Source organism: Lepidochelys olivacea, assembly GCF_965140295.1.
Source record: "Lepidochelys olivacea isolate rLepOli2 genome assembly, chromosome: 1".
NCBI classification, from domain to species: domain Eukaryota; kingdom Metazoa; phylum Chordata; order Testudines; family Cheloniidae; genus Lepidochelys; species Lepidochelys olivacea.
In genome coordinates this window covers 206,546,386-206,568,744 of record NC_140411.1, presented here as the reverse complement: position 1 = coordinate 206,568,744, position 22,359 = coordinate 206,546,386, and the positions used below count along the sequence as shown (strand labels likewise).

The following is a 22,359-nucleotide window of genomic DNA, read 5'->3' as shown; positions in this document are numbered from 1 at the left end:
TGTTCCCACCCTGAAAAAGGTGACAGCTTGAGGCATGAGACATAAGTGGGGGTACCCACAAGGAGGCCATGAAGGTGTCATTACGGTGAAACTGACACATGCACATTTCAGGTGTGGGTAGCTATTTTACCTTGTTTAAAGGAATACACTCTCTGAAGTGAAATCTGCTGTTAATGAAACCAAGCCTATAGATGACTGTAGTAAATTGGTCTTGGTCAAATGCATTTAAACAGAGTAAATATCCAGTTTGTTAAGAGCTATATAAAGATAACTATTTTATTTAATTTACCATCCCAAGGGTTCCTAGAGCTCTTTGCAAATCACACTATATACAGTGATAACTCACCCACCAACTAAGGGAAACTGTCTCTGGGGAGAAACGTATCAGTTGTTTAATGATGCATAGCAACACAGTAGTTTACGAAAGATAGTGAAGACGAATATTGTATCTAGTAGAAGCTAGAGGGAGAATTTAGGTAGGCAAAATGTAAATATGTGAGCTGAAATTTGGCTAGAATACCAGGGTTAACAATGCCGCCTTCTACGTGAAGGGGATTTTTGATGACCACAATTGGGAGTCAGGACATCATATGAAGTTTTACTTCAGTGAGTAGTACAGTAGAAATGACACTAGAGGAGTAGAAAGATCAGATAAGGAAAAACGTATTAAATGACAACTGAATGGGACTTGAAATTTTGGTGGAAAGTACTGATGTTTCGGCAAGCAACATTAAAGAACAAATGCTACCTTCAAAAAGAACAGGAGTACTTGTGGCACCTGAGAGACTAACACATTTATTAGAGCATAAGCTTTTGTGGGCTACAGCTCACTTCATCGCATGCATAGAATGGAACATATAGTAAAAAGAAATATATATACATACAGATAAGTTGGAAGTTGCCATACAAACTGTGAGAGGCTAATTAGTTAAGATGAGTTATTATCAGCAGAAGAAAAATACTTTTGTAGTGATAATCAAGATGGCCCATTTAGACAGTTGACAAGAAGGTGTGAGGATACTTAACTGTAGGGAAATAGATTCAATGTGTGTAATGACCCAGACACTCCCAGTCTCTATTCAAACCCAAGTTAATGGTATCTAGTTTGCATATTAATTCAAGCTCAGCAGTGTCTCGTTGGAGTCTGTTTTTGAAGTTTTTCTGTTGCAAAATTGCCATCCTTAAATCTTTTACTGAGTGGTCAGAGAGGTTGAGGTGTTCTCCTACTGGTTTTTGAATGTTACCATTCCTGATGTCAGATTTGTGTCCATTTATTGTTTTGGCCAATGTACATGGCAGAGGGGCATTGCTGGCACATGATGGCATATGTCACATTGGTAGATGTGCAGGTGAATGAGCCCCTGGTGGTGTGACTTATGTGATTAGGTCCTATGATGGTGTCACTTGAATAAATATTTGGACAGAGTTGGCATCGGGCTTTGTTGCAACAAAGCCCGATGCCAACTCTGTCCAAATATTTATTCAAGTGGAGGATAGGTTTATTTATTCAAGTGAAGGGTAGGTTTATTCAATATTTATTCAAGTGAAGGATAGGTTCCTGGGTTAGTGGTTTTTATTGTGTGGTGTGTGGTTGCTGGTGAGTATTTGCTTCAGGTTGGGGGGCTGTCTGTAAGTGAGGACTGGTCTGTCTCCGAAGAGCTGTCAGTTTGTATGGCAACTTCCAACTTATCTGTATGTATATATATTTCTTCTTACTATATGTTCCATTCTATGCATCCGATGAAGTGGGCTGTAGCCCACGAAAGCTTACGCTCTAATAAATTTGTTAGTCGCTAAGGTGCCACAAGTACTCCTGTTCTTTTTGCGGATACAGACTAACACAGCCGCTACTCTGAAACAAATGCTACCCTGTTAACTTAGTTTCAAACTCAACAGTGAGCAGTCATTTGACTCAAGTTATATCAGTTATAATATTTTGCCCTTGCCTTCTGTTACCCTCCTGAATATTTATTGGTGTGGCATGTCTGCTGGTGAGATTAAGCAAAATGTGGGAAAGTGACTTTTCAGAGCTGAAGTGAAATAGTGAAAATCTCAGCATTTTGTTTCCTCCTTGTTTTCCCTTATCTTTTTCCATTTCTTCCTTGTCTTTTTTCCATCCCTTTTCCTTTTCTTGTTTTTTTTCTTTTCATCTGCTGTTGCCTCCCTCTCTTTGGCCTCTTCGTGACTGAGCTTTTCCCTTCCTTTAGCAATTGCTCCTTCACCACTTCTTCTTCTTCTTCGTCTTTTCTTCTCCTCATTCTATTGCCTCTTCACTTCTTAGTAGTTTTCTCTATTCCCCTGGGTTGCTGCATGCATTCTCTCCGCCTTCACTACCTGTCCTGATAAGCTCTGAGTGTTCTTTCAGCTCATACGTAAAGGAGCAGGAGAAATGGAGAAATAGAGAGTGGGTTGAGTACTGGTGGCTGCAACTGTGTTAGCATTAACAAATCTCCATACCAATGTTCAGGTCCCTCTGGTAGCTCATTATGAGCACATGGAGACCCCATTATTGAGCTTGTTTTGGTGTTCACTGAACTAGCGTACTGAGAAGTGCACTAGGCTTCCAGCATTTTAGAATGTAATAATGAAAGCCAAAGAATTGATAGACCATCCATTATGCATGCACTGAATGCCCTTGGGTAGAGATACCCATCAGTGAGGAGCAAGGTGAGGTTTTGGGCAATCTCCAGAGAACGCCGGAGGGAGTGGTCAGAAGGGGTTGGTTGGGATCTGTATACCAGGAGTGGAAGCATGAGGAATCTTCAGTGCTACTAATACAATTGTAAACCTAATCTCAGAGTGTTGGCAGCCATGGAAAGTCATGAGAACATCATGACTAACAGAAAAGTCAACCAGGCAGTGACCCTAGCCTGGTCAGTCACCCTAGCAAGTACATGAGGAGGAGAGGAGTGATGGCCAAGCTGCTGCAGGACTGCTTTGGAGTCCTGTAGCCACTGCAGCCCACCTCCAGTCTGGAGTGTGAAGAGAGCAACTGGGAGAGACCTGATGCCCCTCTCACACCCTGAGCCCCATCCCATCACATTGGACACCTGTTCCCTACCTGACACTACTCCACAGATCAGCTAACGGACCTCCAGCCATCAGGGAGACCCACTGCTAGAAGAGCTTCACTTTCACTTGATCACCCACTCCACAGCCACATGCCAAAGGCTGACCTGCCTATCATTGTCATTGCTCATGTGAGGAACAGCTCTGTAACGATGCTGGCTTTGGTGGGACCCAACTGAGAGTACCAATTCAGGAAAAATTGCTTAAAGCAGGGCAGTTACAGCCCAAGGCAAGTTACACCAAGGCAAGCCAAACCAGCCAAAGAGAGAAGACTTCGGTTTTACCCCACTGGCTAACCGTAAGTCACACAAGCAATTTCCTTAGACACTCCAGTTTCCCACTATCACCACCAGTGCCACTCGTTATGGGGACAAATGGTTATGAAAACCAATATCCCAGTAAAAGAAAAAAGGTTCTCCAGATCCCAAAGGACCAAGCCCCAGACCTAGGTCAATATACAAGTTAGATCTTACCCACAAATCAGACTGTTGCCAATCCTTTAGAATCTGGAATCTAAAAGTTTATTCATAAATGGAAAAAGATAGAGATGAGAGGTAGAATTGGTTAAATGGAATCAATTACATACAGTAATGGCAAAGTTCTTGGTTCAGGCTTGTAGCAGTGATGGAATAAACTGCAGGTTCAAATTAAGACTCTGGAGTACGTCCACAGCTGGGATGGGTCATTCAGTCCTTTGTTCAGAGCTTCAGTTTGTAGCTAAGTTCCTCCAGAGGTCAGAAGCAGGACTGAAGACAAGATGGAGGAGTTTTCAGGGCCTTTATATCCTCTGCCCTTGGAAGATCACAGCAGCAAGATCGTTGTCAGTCAGGTGTTTCTTGATTGGGCACTTACTGAGGCCTTGGCTACACTTGCGAGTTACAGCACAATAAAGCCGCCCAGAGCACTGTACCTCACTCCCTGTCCACACTGGCAAGGCTTGTACAGCGCTGTGTCTCCGCGGCTACAGCGCTGCTGGTACTCCACCTCCCCCAGAGGAATACAGCTTGTTGCGCCATGCGGTGCCAGTGTGGCCGCCCAATGCGCTCTGATTGGCCTCCAGAAGTATTAGGAAGTATCCCACAATGCTGGTTCTAGCCACTCTGGTCATCAGTTCGAACTCTATTGCCCTGGCCTCAGGTGACCAACCATCAGGCCCGCCCTTTAAATTCTCTGGGAATTTTGAAAATCACCTTCCTGTTTGCTCAGCCAGGTGTGGAGTGCTGTCAGCGAATCTTTCCAGGTGACCATGCCTCCATGCGCCAGGCAAGCCCCAGTATGGAGCAATGGAGAGTTGTTGGACCTCATCAGTGTTTGTGGGGAGGAAGCTGTCCAGTCCCAGCTGCACTCCAGCCGTAGGAATTACAATACTTTTGGGCAGCTATCAAGGGGCATGAGGGAAAGGGGCCATGACTGGGACGCACTGCAGTGCAGTATTAAAGTGAAGGAGCTGCGGAGTGCCTACTGCAAAGCCCGCGAGGCAAACAGCTGCTTGGGTGCTCCCCCCGCGACCTGCCAATTCTACAAAGAGCTGGATGTGACACTTGGGGGCAACCCCACCTCCACTCTGAGCACCACCATGGACACTTCAGTGCGGGAGGAGGAGGAGGAAAGTGAGAGTGAGGGTGCTGGGGGGGAGGGAGACACCCTGGAATCCCTGGAGGCATGTAGCCAGAAGCTGTTCTCAAGCCAGGAGGAAGGTAGCCAGTCGCAGCAGCTGGTACTTCGTGGAGGACAAACAGAAGAGCAGGTTCCCGGTAAGCGGCTTTTTTTTTCGGGAAGGAATTTTTTCGGTGCGGGCTCTTTGGGCGAGGAGGGTTAGGGCTGCATGCATGCCTAGATGCGGAATAGCACATTGATGTGGTCTATCACATCACAGGAATCAACCTCGGTAATCTCTTAGAAGTCTCATCCAGAATGTGGGCAATGCGCTTGCACAGGTTTATTCAGAAAGTCACCATGGTCCTTGTCCCAGTTAGGCTAACGTGTCCGCGCCATTGTGCCGCGAGGGGCAGGGAGACCATTGCTGCACACAGGCAAGCTGCATATGGGCCAGGGTGGAAGCCGCATTGCAGTAGAAGACCCTCCCTTGCTCCCCAGGTCACCCTCAGCAGCGAGATATCTTCCAGGACGGACTCCTGGGGAAATGTGGGGACAGTGTTCAGTATAGGGGCCCCCTGTGGCTGTTGGCTCTCCCCAAGGCACAGAAACCCAGAGGACAGTACAGCCTGAAACAATCAGTCCCCCTTGACCCTGTGCTTACTCACCATTTTGGGCTCCTGTGGGTTATGTGCGCTCTCTTTGGGATGGGAAAATTATGCTATTGTGTAAACTGTGCTTGCCCTCCTTAAGTTCAGGGGAATCATTACTCTGTCTGGTGTGAACAATGCTGCCTCTGTTAAGTGTTGCATTTTGACTTTACAGATGCAACCTTGAGATCTCAGCCGTCCGTGTTATCACCAGCCGAGAGACTGCAAAGACTCAGGAAGAGGCCACGTAGAAGCAAAGAAGACATGCTGCAAGAAGTGATGCAGCAATCTCTTAAAGAGAATCAAAAAGCGCAGGAGTGGAGGGAGAGCAAAAGCAGGATCCACCAGGAAAACGCAGTGCACTGGCGGCAAAGCACGGAGTTCCGGCGGCAAAGCACGGATTGGCTGATAAGCATCAGGGAGCGCCAAGCAGACTCCATCCAGGCGCTCGTAGCCATATAGGCGGAGCACTACTGTGCCTGCTCCCACATCCTGCAGCCATTGTCTCAAAACTCTTTCCCTTGTGCCCCCATGTCACCTCCAACCCACTTTTCCCAGCATCCGGGTTCTTATTGCCAGCAGCTGCCTCCAACACCTGTGGTTTCAGCACCCAGCCCTGAAAACTACGACCTTTACCCACTGCACTCAACCCCCATCCTGAATTATAGCCATCCTGAAGTGCAGCACTCATTGCACAGCACTCCAAACAGGAAGGCTGAGTATGATAACAGGACATACGCAAATCTATGATTGAACCATTCCCCACCCCACCCCCTTGCTCTTTCTGTTTCCCAAGCAGTTGTGTTTCTTTTCAATAAATGGATTTTTTGGCTTTGAAAACATTCTTTATTATTGCATAAAGTAAAAGATACCTTAGCCCAGGAAAGAAACAGGCACTGCAATCAGCTTAGCAAACACAGATTCCTACTAACATTGAAGCCACTGCAGTTCACTCCCGTGCAGGGCACCAGACATTACTGGTGGTTTTCAGTCTCAAATTGCTCCCTCAAGGTATCCCTAATCCTTGCAGCCCCACGCTGGGCCCCTCTAATAGCCCTGTTCTCTGACTGTGCAAATTCAGCCTCCAGGTGTTGAAACTCTGAGTTCCATGCCTGAGTGAATCTTTCACCCATCCCTTCACAAATGTTATGGAGGGTACAGCACACGGATATAACCGGAGGGATGCTGTGTTCAGCCAAGTCCAGCTTCCCATACAGAGGTCGCCAGCGGCACTTTAAACGGCCAAAAGCACACTCCACAGTCATTCAGCACTGACTCAGCCTGTAGTTGAACCGTTCCTTGCTGCTGTCAAGGCTCCATGTGTAGGGTTTCATGAACCACGGCATTAAAGGGTAAGCAGGGTCTCCAAGGATCACAATGGGCATTTTGACTTCCCCTATGGTGATCTTCTGCTCTGGGAAAAAAGTCCCCCCCTGCAGCTTCCTGAACAGGGCAGTGTTCAAAAGATGCGTGCGTCATGCACCTTTCTGGGCTCGCATGCGTTAATGTCAATGAAACACCCACGGTGATCCACAAGCGCCTGGAGAACCATAGAGAAATACCCCTTCCGATTAACGTACTCGGAGGTTAGGTGGGCTGGAGCCAGAATTGGAACATGCGTGCCATCTATCGCCCCTCCACAGTTAGGGAAACCCATTTGTGCAAAGCCAGCCACAATGTCCTGCACGTTACCCAGAGTCACGGTTCTTCTGAGCAGGATGTGATTAATGGCTCTGGAAACTTGCATCAACACGACTCCAACGGTCGACTTTCCCACTCCAAACTGGTTAGCGACCGATCAGTAGTTGTCTGGAGTTGCTGGCTTCCAGATGGCAATAGTCACCTGCTTCTCCACCGTCAGGGCAACTCTCAATCTCGTGTCGCTGGGCCGCAGGGTGGGGGCGAGCTCCTCACACAGTCCCACTAAAGTGTCTTTTCTCATCTGAAAGTTCTGCAGCCACTGCTCGTCATCCCAGAATTGCATGACTATGTGATCCCACCGCTCAGTGCTTGTTCCCCGAGCCCAAAAGCGGCATTCCATGGTGCTGAGCATGTCTGCGAATGCCACAACCAATCTCGTGTCGTACGCATTACACGACTCGATAGCATCGTCGGACTCCTCATTGTCACTCTGGATCTTAAGGAATAGCTCGACTGCCAAACGTGATGTGCTGGCGAGACTCGTCAGCATACTCCTCAGCAGTTCAGGCTCCATTTCCCGCAGACTGAAACGGAACACAAATCGTGCTGCACAGAAACAGTTGAAAGATGGCTCCAAGTGTGGACGGAAACACAGGGATTGCTGGTATGCGAAGCGATGCATCACGGGGCGTTGGGACAGGACCCAGAATGCCCCAAGCCCCGTTCACACAACCCACTACGCCAGAATGGGAAGAGGTGCTCTGTGGGATACCTGCCCATAATGCACTGCTCCCAGTGCCGCTGCTAGTGCTGCAAATATGGCCACGACAGTGCGCTGGCAGCTGCCAATGTGGACAGACTGCAGGTCTTTTCCTACTCAGCTGTATGAAGGCGGGTTTAACTCACAGCGCTGTACATCTGCAAGTGTAGCCAAGGCCTGAGAATAGTTCTTTCTTAAGAAGCTGACCAAATGCTTCACTGGGGGTATTTAGAATCAAAGCACATTGATATTCACATACATAGCCAATATTTATAACTTCAACTACAGAGATGATACACCCATACAGATAGCATAATCATAATCAGCAAATCATAACCTTTCCATTGACACCTTACATGACAACCTTTGTACAATATTTGTTGCAAATATATAGCAGGTGACAGGTTATGTCAGTAACGTCACAAGCTACAAATTGGGTAGCCACCTAGCAAAGCTTCCATGAGGTGCTGGAAAGGAAGCAGCATGGTGGATCAAGAGGTACCAGGCTCAGCCCAGACCTAATCCATATAGCATGTAAAATACCAGTGGCTGCTGGCAGCCCATTTACACTCGGTTCTTCAGCTGTTGCTAACACCAGTGAAGCTGAACTTGCATTAGCAATAATGGGAAATGTTTTCAAAATTCCCTTAGTATAGATAAAGGTTATAGAATTTTACAGGCTTGACAAGCCTGTATGTTTCTAATTTAAAAGCAAGCAGGCAACCCCTCTGCCTCACCAAAAGGCTCACTTTTCAGGCTGCTTTTATCCATCATAAAGATGCCAAAAAAGGAAAAAGCCCAATTGTTTCCCCCTTTGCAGGTCTTCTTTAAATGTTATGACGCTGGTGCTTCCTCGATTCAAAAATAGTACTGTACATCAAGGCCACTTGGTTGTGAGAATGAAGAGTCCTGAGCTGATTGAAATGAACTTCGGAGACAGAATTCAGTGGTCGCCTAGCAGGAAGCCTATGAATCCCAGTCTTAGAAAAGGCAGACGCTGAACTGTTTCCCAGCAGGAAGCTCAAGGTGGCTCTACTTACATATTGTTCACTTGGCACACGCTTCAGGTGACTATGAAGTGAGCGGGAAGTGTTCCCGGTCTTTGATTATCGTAACATTTCACCTGTCTGATTTTATTCCGAACCAGTGAGTGTGTCAAGATTTACAGGCTCAGGAGATGGTCTGGTAATTCTGTGGCAGAAGGAAGGTGCTCTTGCCAACAGGTCTGACATTGCAAATATATGGGTGCAGGTAATACTTCATGCTCTAAACAATGCAATGGCACCTTCACCACAGAACCGTCTGTAGGGTCACCACCTTGGACACCGGTTAAACAGAGCCACAGCACATAATGGCTGCAGAGCTACAGTAGAACATAGCCAGAGTGGGACTGGGAGCCGAAGAATGGAGTGCGAGAGCGGCTGGACTCTTGGGTCTCACAGGACTCCCAAAGGGCATGCAAGCAGTGTTATTTCATAAACCAGTGTTGGAGGAATGTCAGTGACTTTCCTATCTGCTGTAACTGTGGCCCTTTCATCACCCAGGCAGTGGCCACTGGTACTCCATGTATCTTCATACCATTTTCAGTGTTATGAGTGGCAGACAAGATGTGCAGCGGCCAGTGTTGCTGCTAATGCAAGTTATGTGCACTGTTTCTTTAAATCCCATAGTACAGAGGTTGGGGGAGGTTCTAGGCAGAAGTTCTGCAGTGAAGCAGAGACAGACAGGCAGCAATCTTTATGGATAATACTGTCTTCCTTATTTTAAAAGAGTTTCTTGTTCATTGTCAGCAGAAAGTGACTCTCTAATTCTGACATTGCCACATAAATTGTGCACTGTTAGGAGTGTTAATAATATTCAAGCCTGTATATTTGCCTGAAATAGAATTTTGGCTCTTGTTTGCCCATTTAATTTTTGACATTTTTATATTCTTACTAATATGTCAGGTTTCAGAGTAACAGCCGTGTTAGTCTGTATTCGCAAAAAGAAAAGGAGTACTTGTGGCACCTTAGAGACTTACCAATTTATTTGAGCATAAGCTTTCGTGAGCTACAGCTCACTTCATCGGATGCATACTGTGGAAAATACAGAAGATGTTTTTATACACACAAACCATGAAAAAATGCATGATTATCACTACAAAAGGTTTTCTCTCCCCCCACCCCACTCTCCTGCTGGTAAAAGCTTATGTGTTCGATTATCATACACATTATAAGGAGAGTGATCACTTTACATAAGCTATTACCAGCAGGAGAGTGGGGTGGGGGGAGAGAAAACCTTTTGTAGTGATAATCACCCATTTTTTCATGGTTTGTGTGTATAAAAACATCTTCTGTATTTTCCACAGTATGCATCCGATGAAGTGAGCTGTAGCTCACGAAAGCTTATGCTCAAATAAATTGGTTAGTCTCTAAGGTGCCACAAGTACTCCTTTTCTTTTTACTAATATGTGTGAACAAAGACACTGTGTTACATCTGCCCACAAACAAATGGGGGGGGGAAGAAAGAGAGCTAAATTGTTATTAAGCAAAGTGGGAATGTAATATATGAGCATACACTTGAAGGACAGTCCTGCCTCAAACTCCTCTCCTGAAATAAGGTCAAGCAACCAGTTGGGAGGGGCAAGGGGGATGACGGGGGAAGGTATAAAAAATACTAAAAGGCCAAAGACATACCTGTCCCTGATCAAAGCATAACCTCACTCCTTACCCCTCCCGTGGGATACCAAAGGGGTAGTACTGAAGCCCCCAGACTCACAACCCTCCAAAAAGGAACATGACCATAGATAGTAAGAGGTGGGGCCAAAGGCTTGCATTACAGGTATAATTATGCCTGCTAAGGAGGGGGAAAATAAAACACTGGGAAAAGGCTCTGTGGCGTCAGAGCTATGGATGTGCTTGCCAGAAACTAACCCCAATAAACATCGCATTGCCTGCACTTCGGACTTCTGGTCTTTTGCTTTCTGTCTGCATGACAAGAACCAGGGGAGGGAGTGGAGGGAAAGCCCCCTAACATGCACCTAAAAGATGCCAAGCAGATAGAGATGAGGGCCCAATCAGTGAAGTGTATTTGTAATTTCCCACTTTCCTATCTACAGACTAATTAAGTTCTTGACCTCTTATTTTTTTTAGACTGAATAATCTGTTTATTTAGAGAATAAGATCTTAAGATACAATTTGTAAAAGAAAAGCATTGCATTTAGAAAGTAAATATAAGGATCTTGTAGGGAGGCAGTGTGGTTCCCTGCCACCTTGGAGAGGGATGAGCTCCGCCGGACACCAGAGTGCGTGGAGCCAGAGCACTCCAAGCCCGCACCCCAGAGGGTCAGGTGCTGGACAGGAAGTATAAGAGCCAAACCCCAGAGCTCACTTGAGAGGCAGCCGCTGGAGAGGCCAGACGCCTCTGGCCCAGTTCCTGCTGGGGAAACTTCAGCAACCAGCGACGGACTTGGAGACTGGCCTGATCGGCCAATACTTGATGCAGATCAGTGTGTGGTAGAGTTGCTGAGCCTACCTGTTGCCAGCTACCCCAAGGATCCAGTGGTGATCGACCCCTGCCCTGAGGACACCACCTTGACCCAGGTACCTCCAGAGAGGGAGTTGGGAAGTAGCCCGGGGGCAGCTGACTCGAGTCTGGCTGCAACACAGCCGGAACCCATGTCAGTGTGTTGCCGCCAGGATCCCCACTGATACAGCAGTGGGCCTTTGGCTGCTGCTAGGGCCCCGGGCTGGGTCGCAGTGGAGTGGGAAGGCCTGCGTCCCATCCCTGCCACCCAACACATGGATGGCAGTCCCCCCATCCCTGGCTGCTCAGAGCCTGAAGCCTGGATGTGCTATTTACCTGTGTTTGCTCAGCTCCTACCTGAGCCTTGAACTCCTTGCTGCCCCGCCCTGACCCAGGGCCTGGGCCTGTTGACTATATATACTGCTGCTCAGCCCCCGCCTGAGCCTTGAACTCCTTGCTACCCCACCCTGACCCAGGCCTGGGCTTGTTAACTGCTAACTGTTACCTGTGGTTGCTCAGCCACTGCCGGATGGCTTGAACCAGGACTCCTGCGGCCCTACTGATTCCCCAAGGGCCAGTGCAGGGACTAAGGGAGGCGGTGTGGTTCCCTGCTGCCCCGGAGAGGGACGAGCTCTAAAGAACCCTCTCTACAGATCTATTAACATGAAGTCTCTGCTTTATTAATCTGTATGTCCTAAATATGCTTAATAATTTAAGTCCGATACTTTATATAATTGTTAGCAACCTGATCCTCAGTTCCCTGTAAGGTTAGACCAAGAATGTTGTTTCCCTGACCCTCTTGAACTCCATGATTCTTTGTTGCTTCTTTGTCAAGGGTTTTGAAGAATGAGTTCTTTGCAGAGGTGGAAGGGAGAGGGAAATGTTGCATTGATGGAGATCAGCTTCTCTTGTCAGCCCTTGATGGGGCAATACGTTCTGTGGGGTGTCGTTTAGCATGACTGGAGGTAGCACTAAAGTGGGGGAGCTCTTGAGAGGGTATTTGTAGCCAAGGTTATCTAGAGCAGAAATGGAGGGGATTAGCGGAGGCTTGTGGTGGGGTACGATTTCCACAGCTGACTTAATGTGGGGTGAGAAGTGTATAGGGCATGGCATGGGGGCAGAGAGGGGCCTGTCAGCTAGCAAACTAAGTGTGGTTTGCTGACATAGGACATGTAAAGCTGTGGGGTTTACTGAAGGCTGGGGGAGGAGAATGTTTTCAGGGGGCATTATTTGAGGGTATGTTTCTAGTGTGCTCATGGTAAGGGAGACAAAATGGGGACGCTCAGTCAATGAACTATGGGCTGCAGCTGTGGCATGGGACTGCGAGCTCCGCTCCCAACACACCCTCCATCGTGGAGATAATGTACAAGTACCTGAATTGGTTTTGACAAATCAGCATAGACACTGGCCCAAACTTAGACAGTTCAGCAAGGCTAGTGAGGATACGCTGAATTGTTTGTGCGTCAACCTGTTCAGATTCAAGTGTCTACTATGGATGACACTTAACGGTGAACGAGGGATGCCGTGCATAGTTCTTGGGCCCTCCTTTCCTCTGCACAGCTCACTTGAGTCACAAATAAGGAAGAGATGGGAAGAAGTTGCTGCTGCACTGAGTAGGAATCCTGTAGCCATTGCAGCCTACCTCTCTCCCTGCCAGTGCCTGTCCCTCTCATCAACTACTTCTAGTTTGAAGAGCTTGGTTTAATACAAAATATTATTTCATCTACCTTGTCTCTCTTCTAGTTTGAAGAGTTGATACTGAGAGTGAGCCTGGAGCACTGTTCTTCCTTCACAACTCCCTTCCCCACCAGCTAAGATAACCTCCTTTCCCACCTAATCTTCAAAAATCTTCTAGGGGAAACGCATCTACCTCAAGAATTAAAGGGATCTTTTCCTCACATTATCACTCAGCCTTTCTATCAGAGGGAACCTATTCCCAACCAATCAGCTCACAGAACTTGTGTGAGTGTGGAAGAATTCATTGATTTGTAGGGAGAGAGAATAAGGAACTGATGGATGTTTTTAGGGAAGAGTATTTTACCCAGAGAATGTTCCAAGTGTTGCTCATAGACTTTAAGGTCAGAAGGGTCCATTATGATCTTCTAGTCTGACCTCCTGCACAATGCAGGCCACAGAATCTTACCCACCGACTCCTGTAACAAACCCCTGACCTATATCTGAGCTACTGAAGTCCTCAATTCATGGCTTAAAGACTTCAAGGTTCAGAGAATCCTCCAGCAAGTGACCTGTGCCCTACGCTGCAGAGGAAGGTGAAAAACCTTCACAGAGGAAGGTGAAAGTCCTTGCCCCAAGGTGCTTAGTGTTGCATCCCTGACCATCCTGGCTAATAGCCATTGATGGACCTATCCTCCATGAACTTATCTAGTTCTTTTTTGAACCCTGTTGTAGGGTGCTGGTGCACATTGAGCGAATGTTTTCAGAGAACTATCCACAATGACTCCAAGACCTTTTTCTTGAGTGATAACAGCTAATTTAGATCCCATCATTTTGTATGTGTAGTTGGGATTATGTTTTCCAATGTTCAATACTTTGCACTTATCAACATTGAATTTCATCTGCCATTTTGTTTCCCAGTCACACAGTTTTGTGAGATCCCTTTGGAACTATTCACAGTCTGCTTTGGACTAGGGATGTAAAAATTTAACCAGTTAACCAATAAGCAAGAGTCTTATACTTCTGGGGGAATTCTGTGCGTGCGCAGAATTCATGTCCACTGCAGATTTCTTTTCTTCCCTGCAGAAAAATGACTTTGACAGGGAAGCAAAGGGAAGCTGCAAGAGCAGTCACACACCACTCCCTAGTAGTGCAGGTACAATGTTTCAGGCACCCAGTGGAGAGGTAAATCACCATGGGGCTGGGAACACCCCAGCCAGTGGCTCCTACCCTGATCCAGGATCAGCTGATAGTCCCGGTTTGGTTGGAGGCAGGAGAGGATGGGACTTCCTCTTCCCCTGCAAGGAGTGGCTGGGGCTGGGTCAGACACACCCCCAGAAACTTCTCCCAGCTGCAGGAAGCTCAGCATCCTGCCCTGCTTCCTGCCCCCATCACTCCTCAGCTGTGGAGGAGGGGTCACTGTATGGGGAGCTGCTCCCCCATCAACCCAACTCTATGCATCCAGACCTCCCTGCCAAGCCTCATCTGATACATACAGAAGCCCCCTAGCCCTTCATACCCGAACCTCACCCCACTGAACCTCAACCCCTGTCTCTGGATGCCTACCCCTGCACCCAGACCACCCCCCATTGAGCTGCCTGCACTCAAACCCCCCCCCCCGATGCATCACCCTGAGCCCCCACATCCAGACTCTATGCCACTGACTGCCAACTGGCTGCACCCAGACCCCCACCAAGCCCCACTCTCCCAGCACTCCCCTACCCCCCCACCCTGTTAGCCGACGGCCAAGGATGTTTGGTGAGGTGCCAGCTATGCCCGTTTATACCATCTGTGACTTTAACCGCTAGGACGCACTGTCCCTTCGCGGCAGGCAGCCCGGGCTAGGCTGACGGATGCCCCAAGGTCTTAACCACCCGTGACTTTAACTGCTAGAGCTCAGAGCTCCTTCGCAGCGGGCAGTCAATACTGACTGACAGGTGCCCCAATGGCAGCACTAAGAGCCTCTCCACACCCGTGACTTTAACTGCTAGAGCTCAGAGCTCCTTCGCAGCGGGCAGCCAGGATTGACTGACAGGTGCCCCAAGAGTTTGCCCCGTGGAGGCAGCACAACTCAACGCTAGGCTCTTAGTACTCTCACCTAATGGCCAGGCTTTAGAGCCAAAACGGCTGAGGTTCTTTAATTGTGTTGGCTGCTTTACAGTAAACCAGAGAAAACAAGTCAGGCTTATGCACAAATGGTTACCAAAATTTATTAAGCTAGATTCTAATCATGTGGTTACAAAATTGCTAGTGCCTACTTATTTAAATGTAGAGATGTTACACACACAAACAAGTTACAAAACTGAAGCCACAATCCCAAAGAAAGAAAACAAAGTATAGAGCTCTATTTCAAAATATGTGTACACTAAAGATAGGAGATCAGGTGTGGGTGCTTCTTACCCTCCTTGCATCTCTCGATTCCAGCGGTGCCAAGCCAGGATCGGTCACTCAATTCCGCGGAAAGACGAATAAGGGACAAGGCGTAGGGACCCTCTTAGCTGCAGAAGCCTTGGGAGGCTGTCACTTATCTGACCAGCAGATAGATAGTGAAAAGCACTCAAGAATCATGGTGCTGTAGGTCCCCTACTTATACCTCTGTACTCCTTTATTCTCTTTCTCCTTTCTTATGCCAAATTGAGGCTGGTCTGTCGGGGTGACGCCAGCTTTCGCAAGAGTAGTTTACACTTGCAAGGGAGAGAAACAATAAGTTTCGACTACTGGATATTTCTTTTATCAGGGTAAATATTTTCCCACCTAGGATGTTGGTGTGTGTGCATCACGCTATTTAGTAGGGGCTAAGAGCCATGTCTGTCACAGGGCCTCTGCCTGCTGTGAGCTTAATCCTTGTATCTGTTCCCAGAGGCACATTGTAGCAGCACACCTGTGCTTTCACAGCTTCAAAGGCTGTGCTGGAATATATGTTAAGTGCCCTGTTCCGGCTTCCTCCTGTGTTTCCAGCAATGCTGGTCTGAGGGCGGGGGGGGGGGGGGCTGGCTGTCTGGCTACACACCCCCGCTGAGAACTCCCCCACACAGAGCACTCTGCTGAGCCCCAACAAACTTTACCTGGAAGCCCCTGCAGAGTCTTATTGTACCTGGAACCCCCGCAATGAGCCTCTGTGCCTCCAGATCCCCCCACACCCAGACTCCCCACTGCCTGCCTGCATCCAGATTGTCTCACACAGAATTCTATCTCCTCACACTGAGCCCCTCCACACTTGGGTCCTGCCTGGTTGAGCCTGCCTGCCCCACACCTGCTGCACCTGGCACAGAGGGGCATGGCCCCAGGGTGTTTCTGGGGCAGGCCCAGGCCTTGTGCTGTGTCAGGGTTGGGTGCAACCTCTCCGCTGAGTCTGTGTTCTGGGGTGGGGGGGCTGCAGGGTGATCTTCCACCTTCGTGCAGCCAGTGGCCTGTGCTCCCCACTGCCATGCTGGAGCCTCTGCATTTATTTATTGACAAATAAAACTTGCAAAATTTTAAAATATTGTGTGCAGAATTTTTAGGCACAGAATGCTCTCAGGAGTAGTCTTACTGGTTTCGGTGAACAATTAAACTCCGCTGGCTGCTGGGACTCCTTAACGGTTAACTATTTAATTGATAAGAATTTTAATAGGTTAAACTGTTACTATTTTTAAACCCTATTTACATCCCTACTTTGGACTTAACTATCTTGAGTAATTTTTTATCGTCTCCAAACTTTGCAACCTCACTGTTTACCCCTTTTACCAGATCATTTATGAATATGTTTAACAACGCTGGTCTCAGTACAGATCCCTTGGCGACATCACTATTTACCTTTCTCCATTGTGAAAACTGACCACTTATTCCTACCCTTTGTTTTCTTTTAACCGGTTACCAATCCATGAGAGGAACTTCCTCTTATCCCATGACATCTTTGTTTAAGAACTCTTGGTGAGGGACCTTGTTAAAGGCTTTCTGAAATTCTAAGTACACTATATCCACTGGATCACCCTTGTCCACATGTTTGTTGGCCACCTCAAAGAATTCCAGTAGATTGGAGAGGCATGATTTCCTTTTACAAAAGCCAGGCTGACTCTTCCCCAACAAATTGTGTTCATCTGTGTGTCTGATAACTCTGTTCTTTACTACAATTTCAAACAATTTGCCTGGTACTGAAGTTAGGTTTACCAGCCTGTAATTGTGGAGATTGTTTCTAGAGCATTTAAAAAAAATTGTCATCACATTAGCTATCCTCCAGTCATCGTCTGGTACAGAAGCTGATTTAAGTGATAGGCTATGTATCACAGTTACCATCTAATTTCTTTCTTCCTTGTATGTTCTGCATCATGAAAAATTAACATAATAGCTATGTGATCATGATGCAGTGAGAAGAGTGTCTTCTGGACATGGAACCTGTGAGGTGGTTGGGGAAAGAAATAAAAAGTTGGATCTATCACTCTGTCTGGAGTGGCTCATGACCATGAGTGTTTACTTCAGAGCAGACTGTCAAAAACAGGGCAGACACCCCAAACTGGTGGTATGTTGGTAAAATGTAATTATACAACCCAGTAACAAATGTGAACTCCTGGATCACTGAAACAGTCTTACCATGGAGTCACAGACAGTTCCCTTAAGCTCTCCAGTCTATCTTGTCACTTAGGCAAGCTGGATTCAGTGATAAAAGGTCACTTACACCAAAAATCACAAAATAGTCAGGTTGCTTGCAATCCCAAGAGACCAGTCACTTACTCCAGCTCAGTTGGTATCTTGGATCTCTCATAAAAGATGCCTGTAGCCAGTTCTGTAATAAACTAACTAAAGGTTTATTAGCTAGGAAAAAGAAATAAGAGTTATATACAAGCATGTAACACAAATGCATTGCAATCTAAATCCTAAGAGTGATAGAGTTGTAGTGATCTGTCAATGCAAAATGTTCTCTTCCCCCCTTCCCCCCCTCCCCCCCCGGGCTAAACCATGCCAAGTGTCATGGGGAACTCTATGGTTGTGTTTAGGAATCCTTGCTCCTCCAAGTCCACACAGCCCCTTGTGCCACATGTTCTTCTAGTGAATTCGGGGGGGTGGGCATCGGAAGTGCATTGCAGTGCAGCTGAGGGAATATAAAATGACCTCTTGTCTCTGTTTTGTACTAGGGTGAGTCGTGTGATGTTTGCCTTCCAACAATCACTGTACCAGAACTCCATGAATTCCAAAGCAACAGGAGGCTCAGCAGCCTTTGATATCTCCCAGCTTCCTGCCTTATTGTGACATTCCTTCTGGGTCCTTTATTTTCACCCGTCTGAGGTGTATGGTGAGGAAAATTGCTGAGAGAGTGGCTTGCATACGAGGGAGGGCCATGGGCTTGAGCTCTGCCATCCTTCACCTTTCCTACAAGTTCAGGCTGCTGCTGATCTTCATCTTCTGCATGATGGTGGTGGCATGGGCCACCTCCAGTTATCTTGTGGACACTGTACAGGAGACTCCCAAAGCAAAGAGCTTGGTGGAGAATTTCAGGAAGGCAACCATGCTGGAGAAGGAGAATCAGAAAAAGAAGTCCATGTCAACTGTAGAAGAAGTTCCCACAGTGAAGTCCACCGTGAGTCACTGCCCTGCTCTCTCTCCCTACCTGCGTAAGTGGCTCAGTCTTCAGTATCTTTAATGAATGAAATCTGCTTTTGTGCTACTGATTCCTTGGTTCCCCTCTAGCCATCTTTCACCCAGGTGCTTTTCCTGTGTATCAAACTCAAAGCTAGTGACAGTTGTATAAAAGATAAACTGCGTCCTCTCAACTGTTACATATCTGTTCACCCTAGAAATACTTAAGAAGTATAAAGAGATGTGTAGGACAGTTTAATACTTTATGGGGAGAGGTTGTTGGGTCCTTACCATGCCCAGTGGTGGTGCTTTGGCTAGGTAAACTAAACTAACTCCGGTAGCTCATGAGTTACCTAGATGCTGTCACCCTGACTTCATTCTGAAAGGCTAGCAAAAACGCACCATGCCAACACTGGAAGGAGATGGAATGGATGACATTTCTACTTGCCTATGAGACTAGTTTGGCCCATATGTACTTACTGTCTATGGCAGCCAGTTAGACAGGGGAACAGAAGGCGGGGAAGGAAAACCCATCAGAAATAGCTGTAGCAGCCTGATATCTGGATACTGTGCTCCATTGGCAACTGTAGGTACCTGGTTACTGGGCTCATTATGGGTCCCATACTGTGCTCTTCATTGTTTAATCTGTTAAATCTGCAGTACTTAAGTACAGCCCATCTTCTGAAATGTATATTGCAAAGTGCTGAACTCCAGAATAATAATTTAGTAGGGAATGGGCCTCTGCCCCTACCTGACTTGCTTGCTGGTTCCACTGCTTCCCACCCCCCCTTTTTCTTTTATGCTGAACCCTGCTTTTGTGGTAAGAGATTTCCATCCTCCTCACAACCCATACACTTCCGCTTTCCATCTCCACAGCAGATGTGAAAATCCTAATGGGAAACGAAATGCAGTTTCATAAGTGTATCTTCCTTTGACAAAGACTGTGTGACTGTTTTGGGGACTAATGCTATCCTCCTGGCTAGGGGTCAAATGGACATCTTCAGAGGCTTCCTTAGACTGGCCATTTTTATTAGTACCGTAGCTCCATGGAACTTTGAGCAGCCCATGGACCCTTGAGGTTTGCCATATTGGCCCATGCTACCTTTTTCAGCTTTACTGCCAGGGGGTGATTTCTGCGTTAGCAGCACAAAGCTTCTGGACCATGTTGTCCTCCTTGTATGCCCATGCTCATGCAAGCTGGTTGGGCGATGCTGACATTTTTTCCTGCCAAAAAAATAGTTTAAAAAAAATTCATTTTTCCTGGGAATTTTTTTCAGTCAAAACTTTGCAACCATCTCTAGTCACAGTTGTGTGATTTCTTCTCCCCCAAGTGAGCTTTCTCTATGTCAGCAGAGGCTATGATGAAAGATCAGCACAGCGGCCACTGAAAAGGTCTAATTTGGACATGGGAATGTTGGATTAGTAAGAGGCATTTTCTGACCCTAAAATGTTTACATCCTTCAGTGTCCATGGTTAAAGCCATGATGATTTCCTGCACTTCTACTCTCACATCTCTCTCCACTCTCTCTCCTCTTGAAGCCCATATTGAAACAATGACTATCCTTCTGATTGAGTGGGACTCCTTTTGTACATCATTGACATTGCTTCTTCAAGTGAATAAATGCTAAGCAACTCCAAGTATCCACTCCCTCCAGGACCCATGTAATGCCTTTACAGCACTCTCCATTCCATTTGATCTGGGAAGCAAGATAAATTAGAATTTGAGATTGAACCCAAGCTTCTCATGCTGTTGTATGGACTGTGTTGTAAAGGAGGTCAGACAAGATCATCAGAGTGGCCCCTTCTGGTCTCGGAATCTATAAATGCTGGAGTGCAGAGTCACTCCCATGAAGGCACTTAGCTAGCCTGAAACCAGAAATGAATTAAGAATGCTTCCTGTACTTCTCCTGCAGAGGGCCCCAGCAAGCTCAAGTTCAAAGCATCTCTCACATTCGAAGAGGTACGGAAGGAGAATCCTCAGGTGGCAAAAGGCCGGCATCGCCCTGCAGAGTGCTCAGCACTGCAACGAGTGGCCATCCTGATCCCACACCGCAATCGAGAGAAGCACCTGTTGTACCTGCTGGAGCACCTCCACCCATTCCTACAGAGACAGCAACTGGACTATGGTATCTATGTCATCCACCAGGTGAGGTAATCATGAAGGCAAGAGAACTGCTTGCCTGGGGGGGGGGGTAGGAGATTAATTAACTCCTGTGCATCCCAAACTCTTCTGCCCTGCGGATATTTCTCCTGGCTTTGTGATGGTGCCTCAGGGCTGGCTGTCTCCTTTATTGGCTAGAGGACAATGGCATTCCTTTTGTTCAGTGATCCTGTCTGAATTAGAGAAGCTCTTTAAAAATGTCCCACCTTCCCTAACACCAATTCAGTTCTGTCTGTGTTAACAGTGCTGCGAGCAAACTGGCTGGTAGCTGCCTCTTGTGCTTTACGCAGGATGCCATCCAGCCTGCTCAGAACAAGTCTAATTATTATAGTGCTAACATGGATTTGGCAGCCCTTCTGCATTGGGGCTCACACTGGTGCTAGTACTGGGGAATCTGGACTATTGTTGGTAAAGATGGGAATCTTTTTAGAAAATGTCCTTGATGTAGCTAGAGCCTTCAAAATCATACATAGAAAGCCCTTGCCAGCCTGAAGAAACTATGAAATGTATTGTAGCTTAGTTAAAAGAAACTAACCAATTTATTTGAGCATAAGCTTTCATGAGCTACAGCTCAAATAAATTGGTTAGTCTCTAAGGTGCCACAAGTCCTCCTTTTCTTTTTGCGAATACAGACTAACACAGCTGCTACGCTGAAACCTGTAGCTTAGTTAGCATTTCCGACCTAGGCCTTGAGGTGACCATCCTAATATTTGTTACTGAGAAAATTAACTTACCCAGCATGTTAAACTTAGACAAACTGGATGAAACGTTCTCAGCCCCAAAATTTTGGGGGTGTTCAGATCAAGGATCTTGGTTCATGGGTCTCTTCCACCCCTTCAGATAGTTTATTGATAGTGACAATCATTATTCACATCATAGTACTTGTGTACGAATTCCTGTTGTCTGGAATAAAACACTAAATAAGAGCTCTTTGGCATACAGATACGCTTTGAGTAGCAAAGATGAATGGAATGTGAAGTCCTGACAGTATGTTTGATACCTTCGAGATTCTGTTCACATTCAGTGGCTTTGCGCTAAATTAATTGCTAATTTTGTAGACCATTTTAACTCTTGCTTGGGTTTCTTTCATACCCAACATTGGTACTGTGGTCAGGTGAGCTTGAAGCATCAGTCTGCTCTGGGAGTGGAAGCCAGCAAATGCTTTTCTTGTAACCCAGTCTCAGGGCTTTCTGTTTTTAAACTTCCATTCACATGTCTGCTCTACTTTGATTCACTCTTCAGATAGCAGGAAACAAATTTAATGCAAAACTCCCCACCCTGTCCTGTTTAAATAACCTCACAATTGTGTCATAAACCAACAAGAGGCAGGAAATTCTGAATGAAGGCCTATTTCTAGCTCTAAATCATCTAAGAACAGGAGCAGCAGTGATTGGCAGGATCTGCTTTTACTTGGAATATCCTGGTTTTTTTGTTTTTTTCATTGCTCTGAATCGGAGTTTTACAGGTTGGCTGAAGAGGGGGATGTCCTTCCTTTACTACTTTAGGATGTATTAAAGAAGGCCCCAAAGCTCCGTCTGTCTAATCTATCACCAGTGCCAAGTCTTGTTTTCCCTGTTTTGCTGGAGGGTCTTTCTTTTGAAGACCCAGAGATGTGGACTGGGACTCTCCCATATCCTTTATTGTTAGGGGGTAGTGATGGATAGGCACACTCAAAACCAGAATGTGTAAACACAGAGAAGGGATTTTGAAGATCAGCTGTCACTTGCTCTTGTTAACGGTGAGGTCATAAC

General features: G+C 46.7%; 1 protein-coding gene across 2 annotated transcripts in view; it reads left to right on the top strand.

The window, feature by feature from the left end:
- B4GALT4 (beta-1,4-galactosyltransferase 4) overlaps positions 1-22,359 on the top strand; it is an 86,909-nt gene that overhangs the window by 40,691 nt on the left and 23,859 nt on the right. The window contains exons 1-3 of one of the 2 annotated variants that reach the window (XM_084617891.1): positions 11,279-11,297; positions 18,006-18,482; positions 20,361-20,593. In XM_084617891.1, the coding sequence (XP_084474017.1) occupies positions 18,161-18,482; positions 20,361-20,593 (555 nt within the window). In that variant the 5' untranslated portion in view covers positions 11,279-11,297; positions 18,006-18,160. Of the gene's footprint in view, positions 1-11,278; positions 11,298-18,005; positions 18,483-20,360; positions 20,594-22,359 lie in introns of those variants that run through there. The other variant, XM_084617890.1, reaches the window with a different exon arrangement.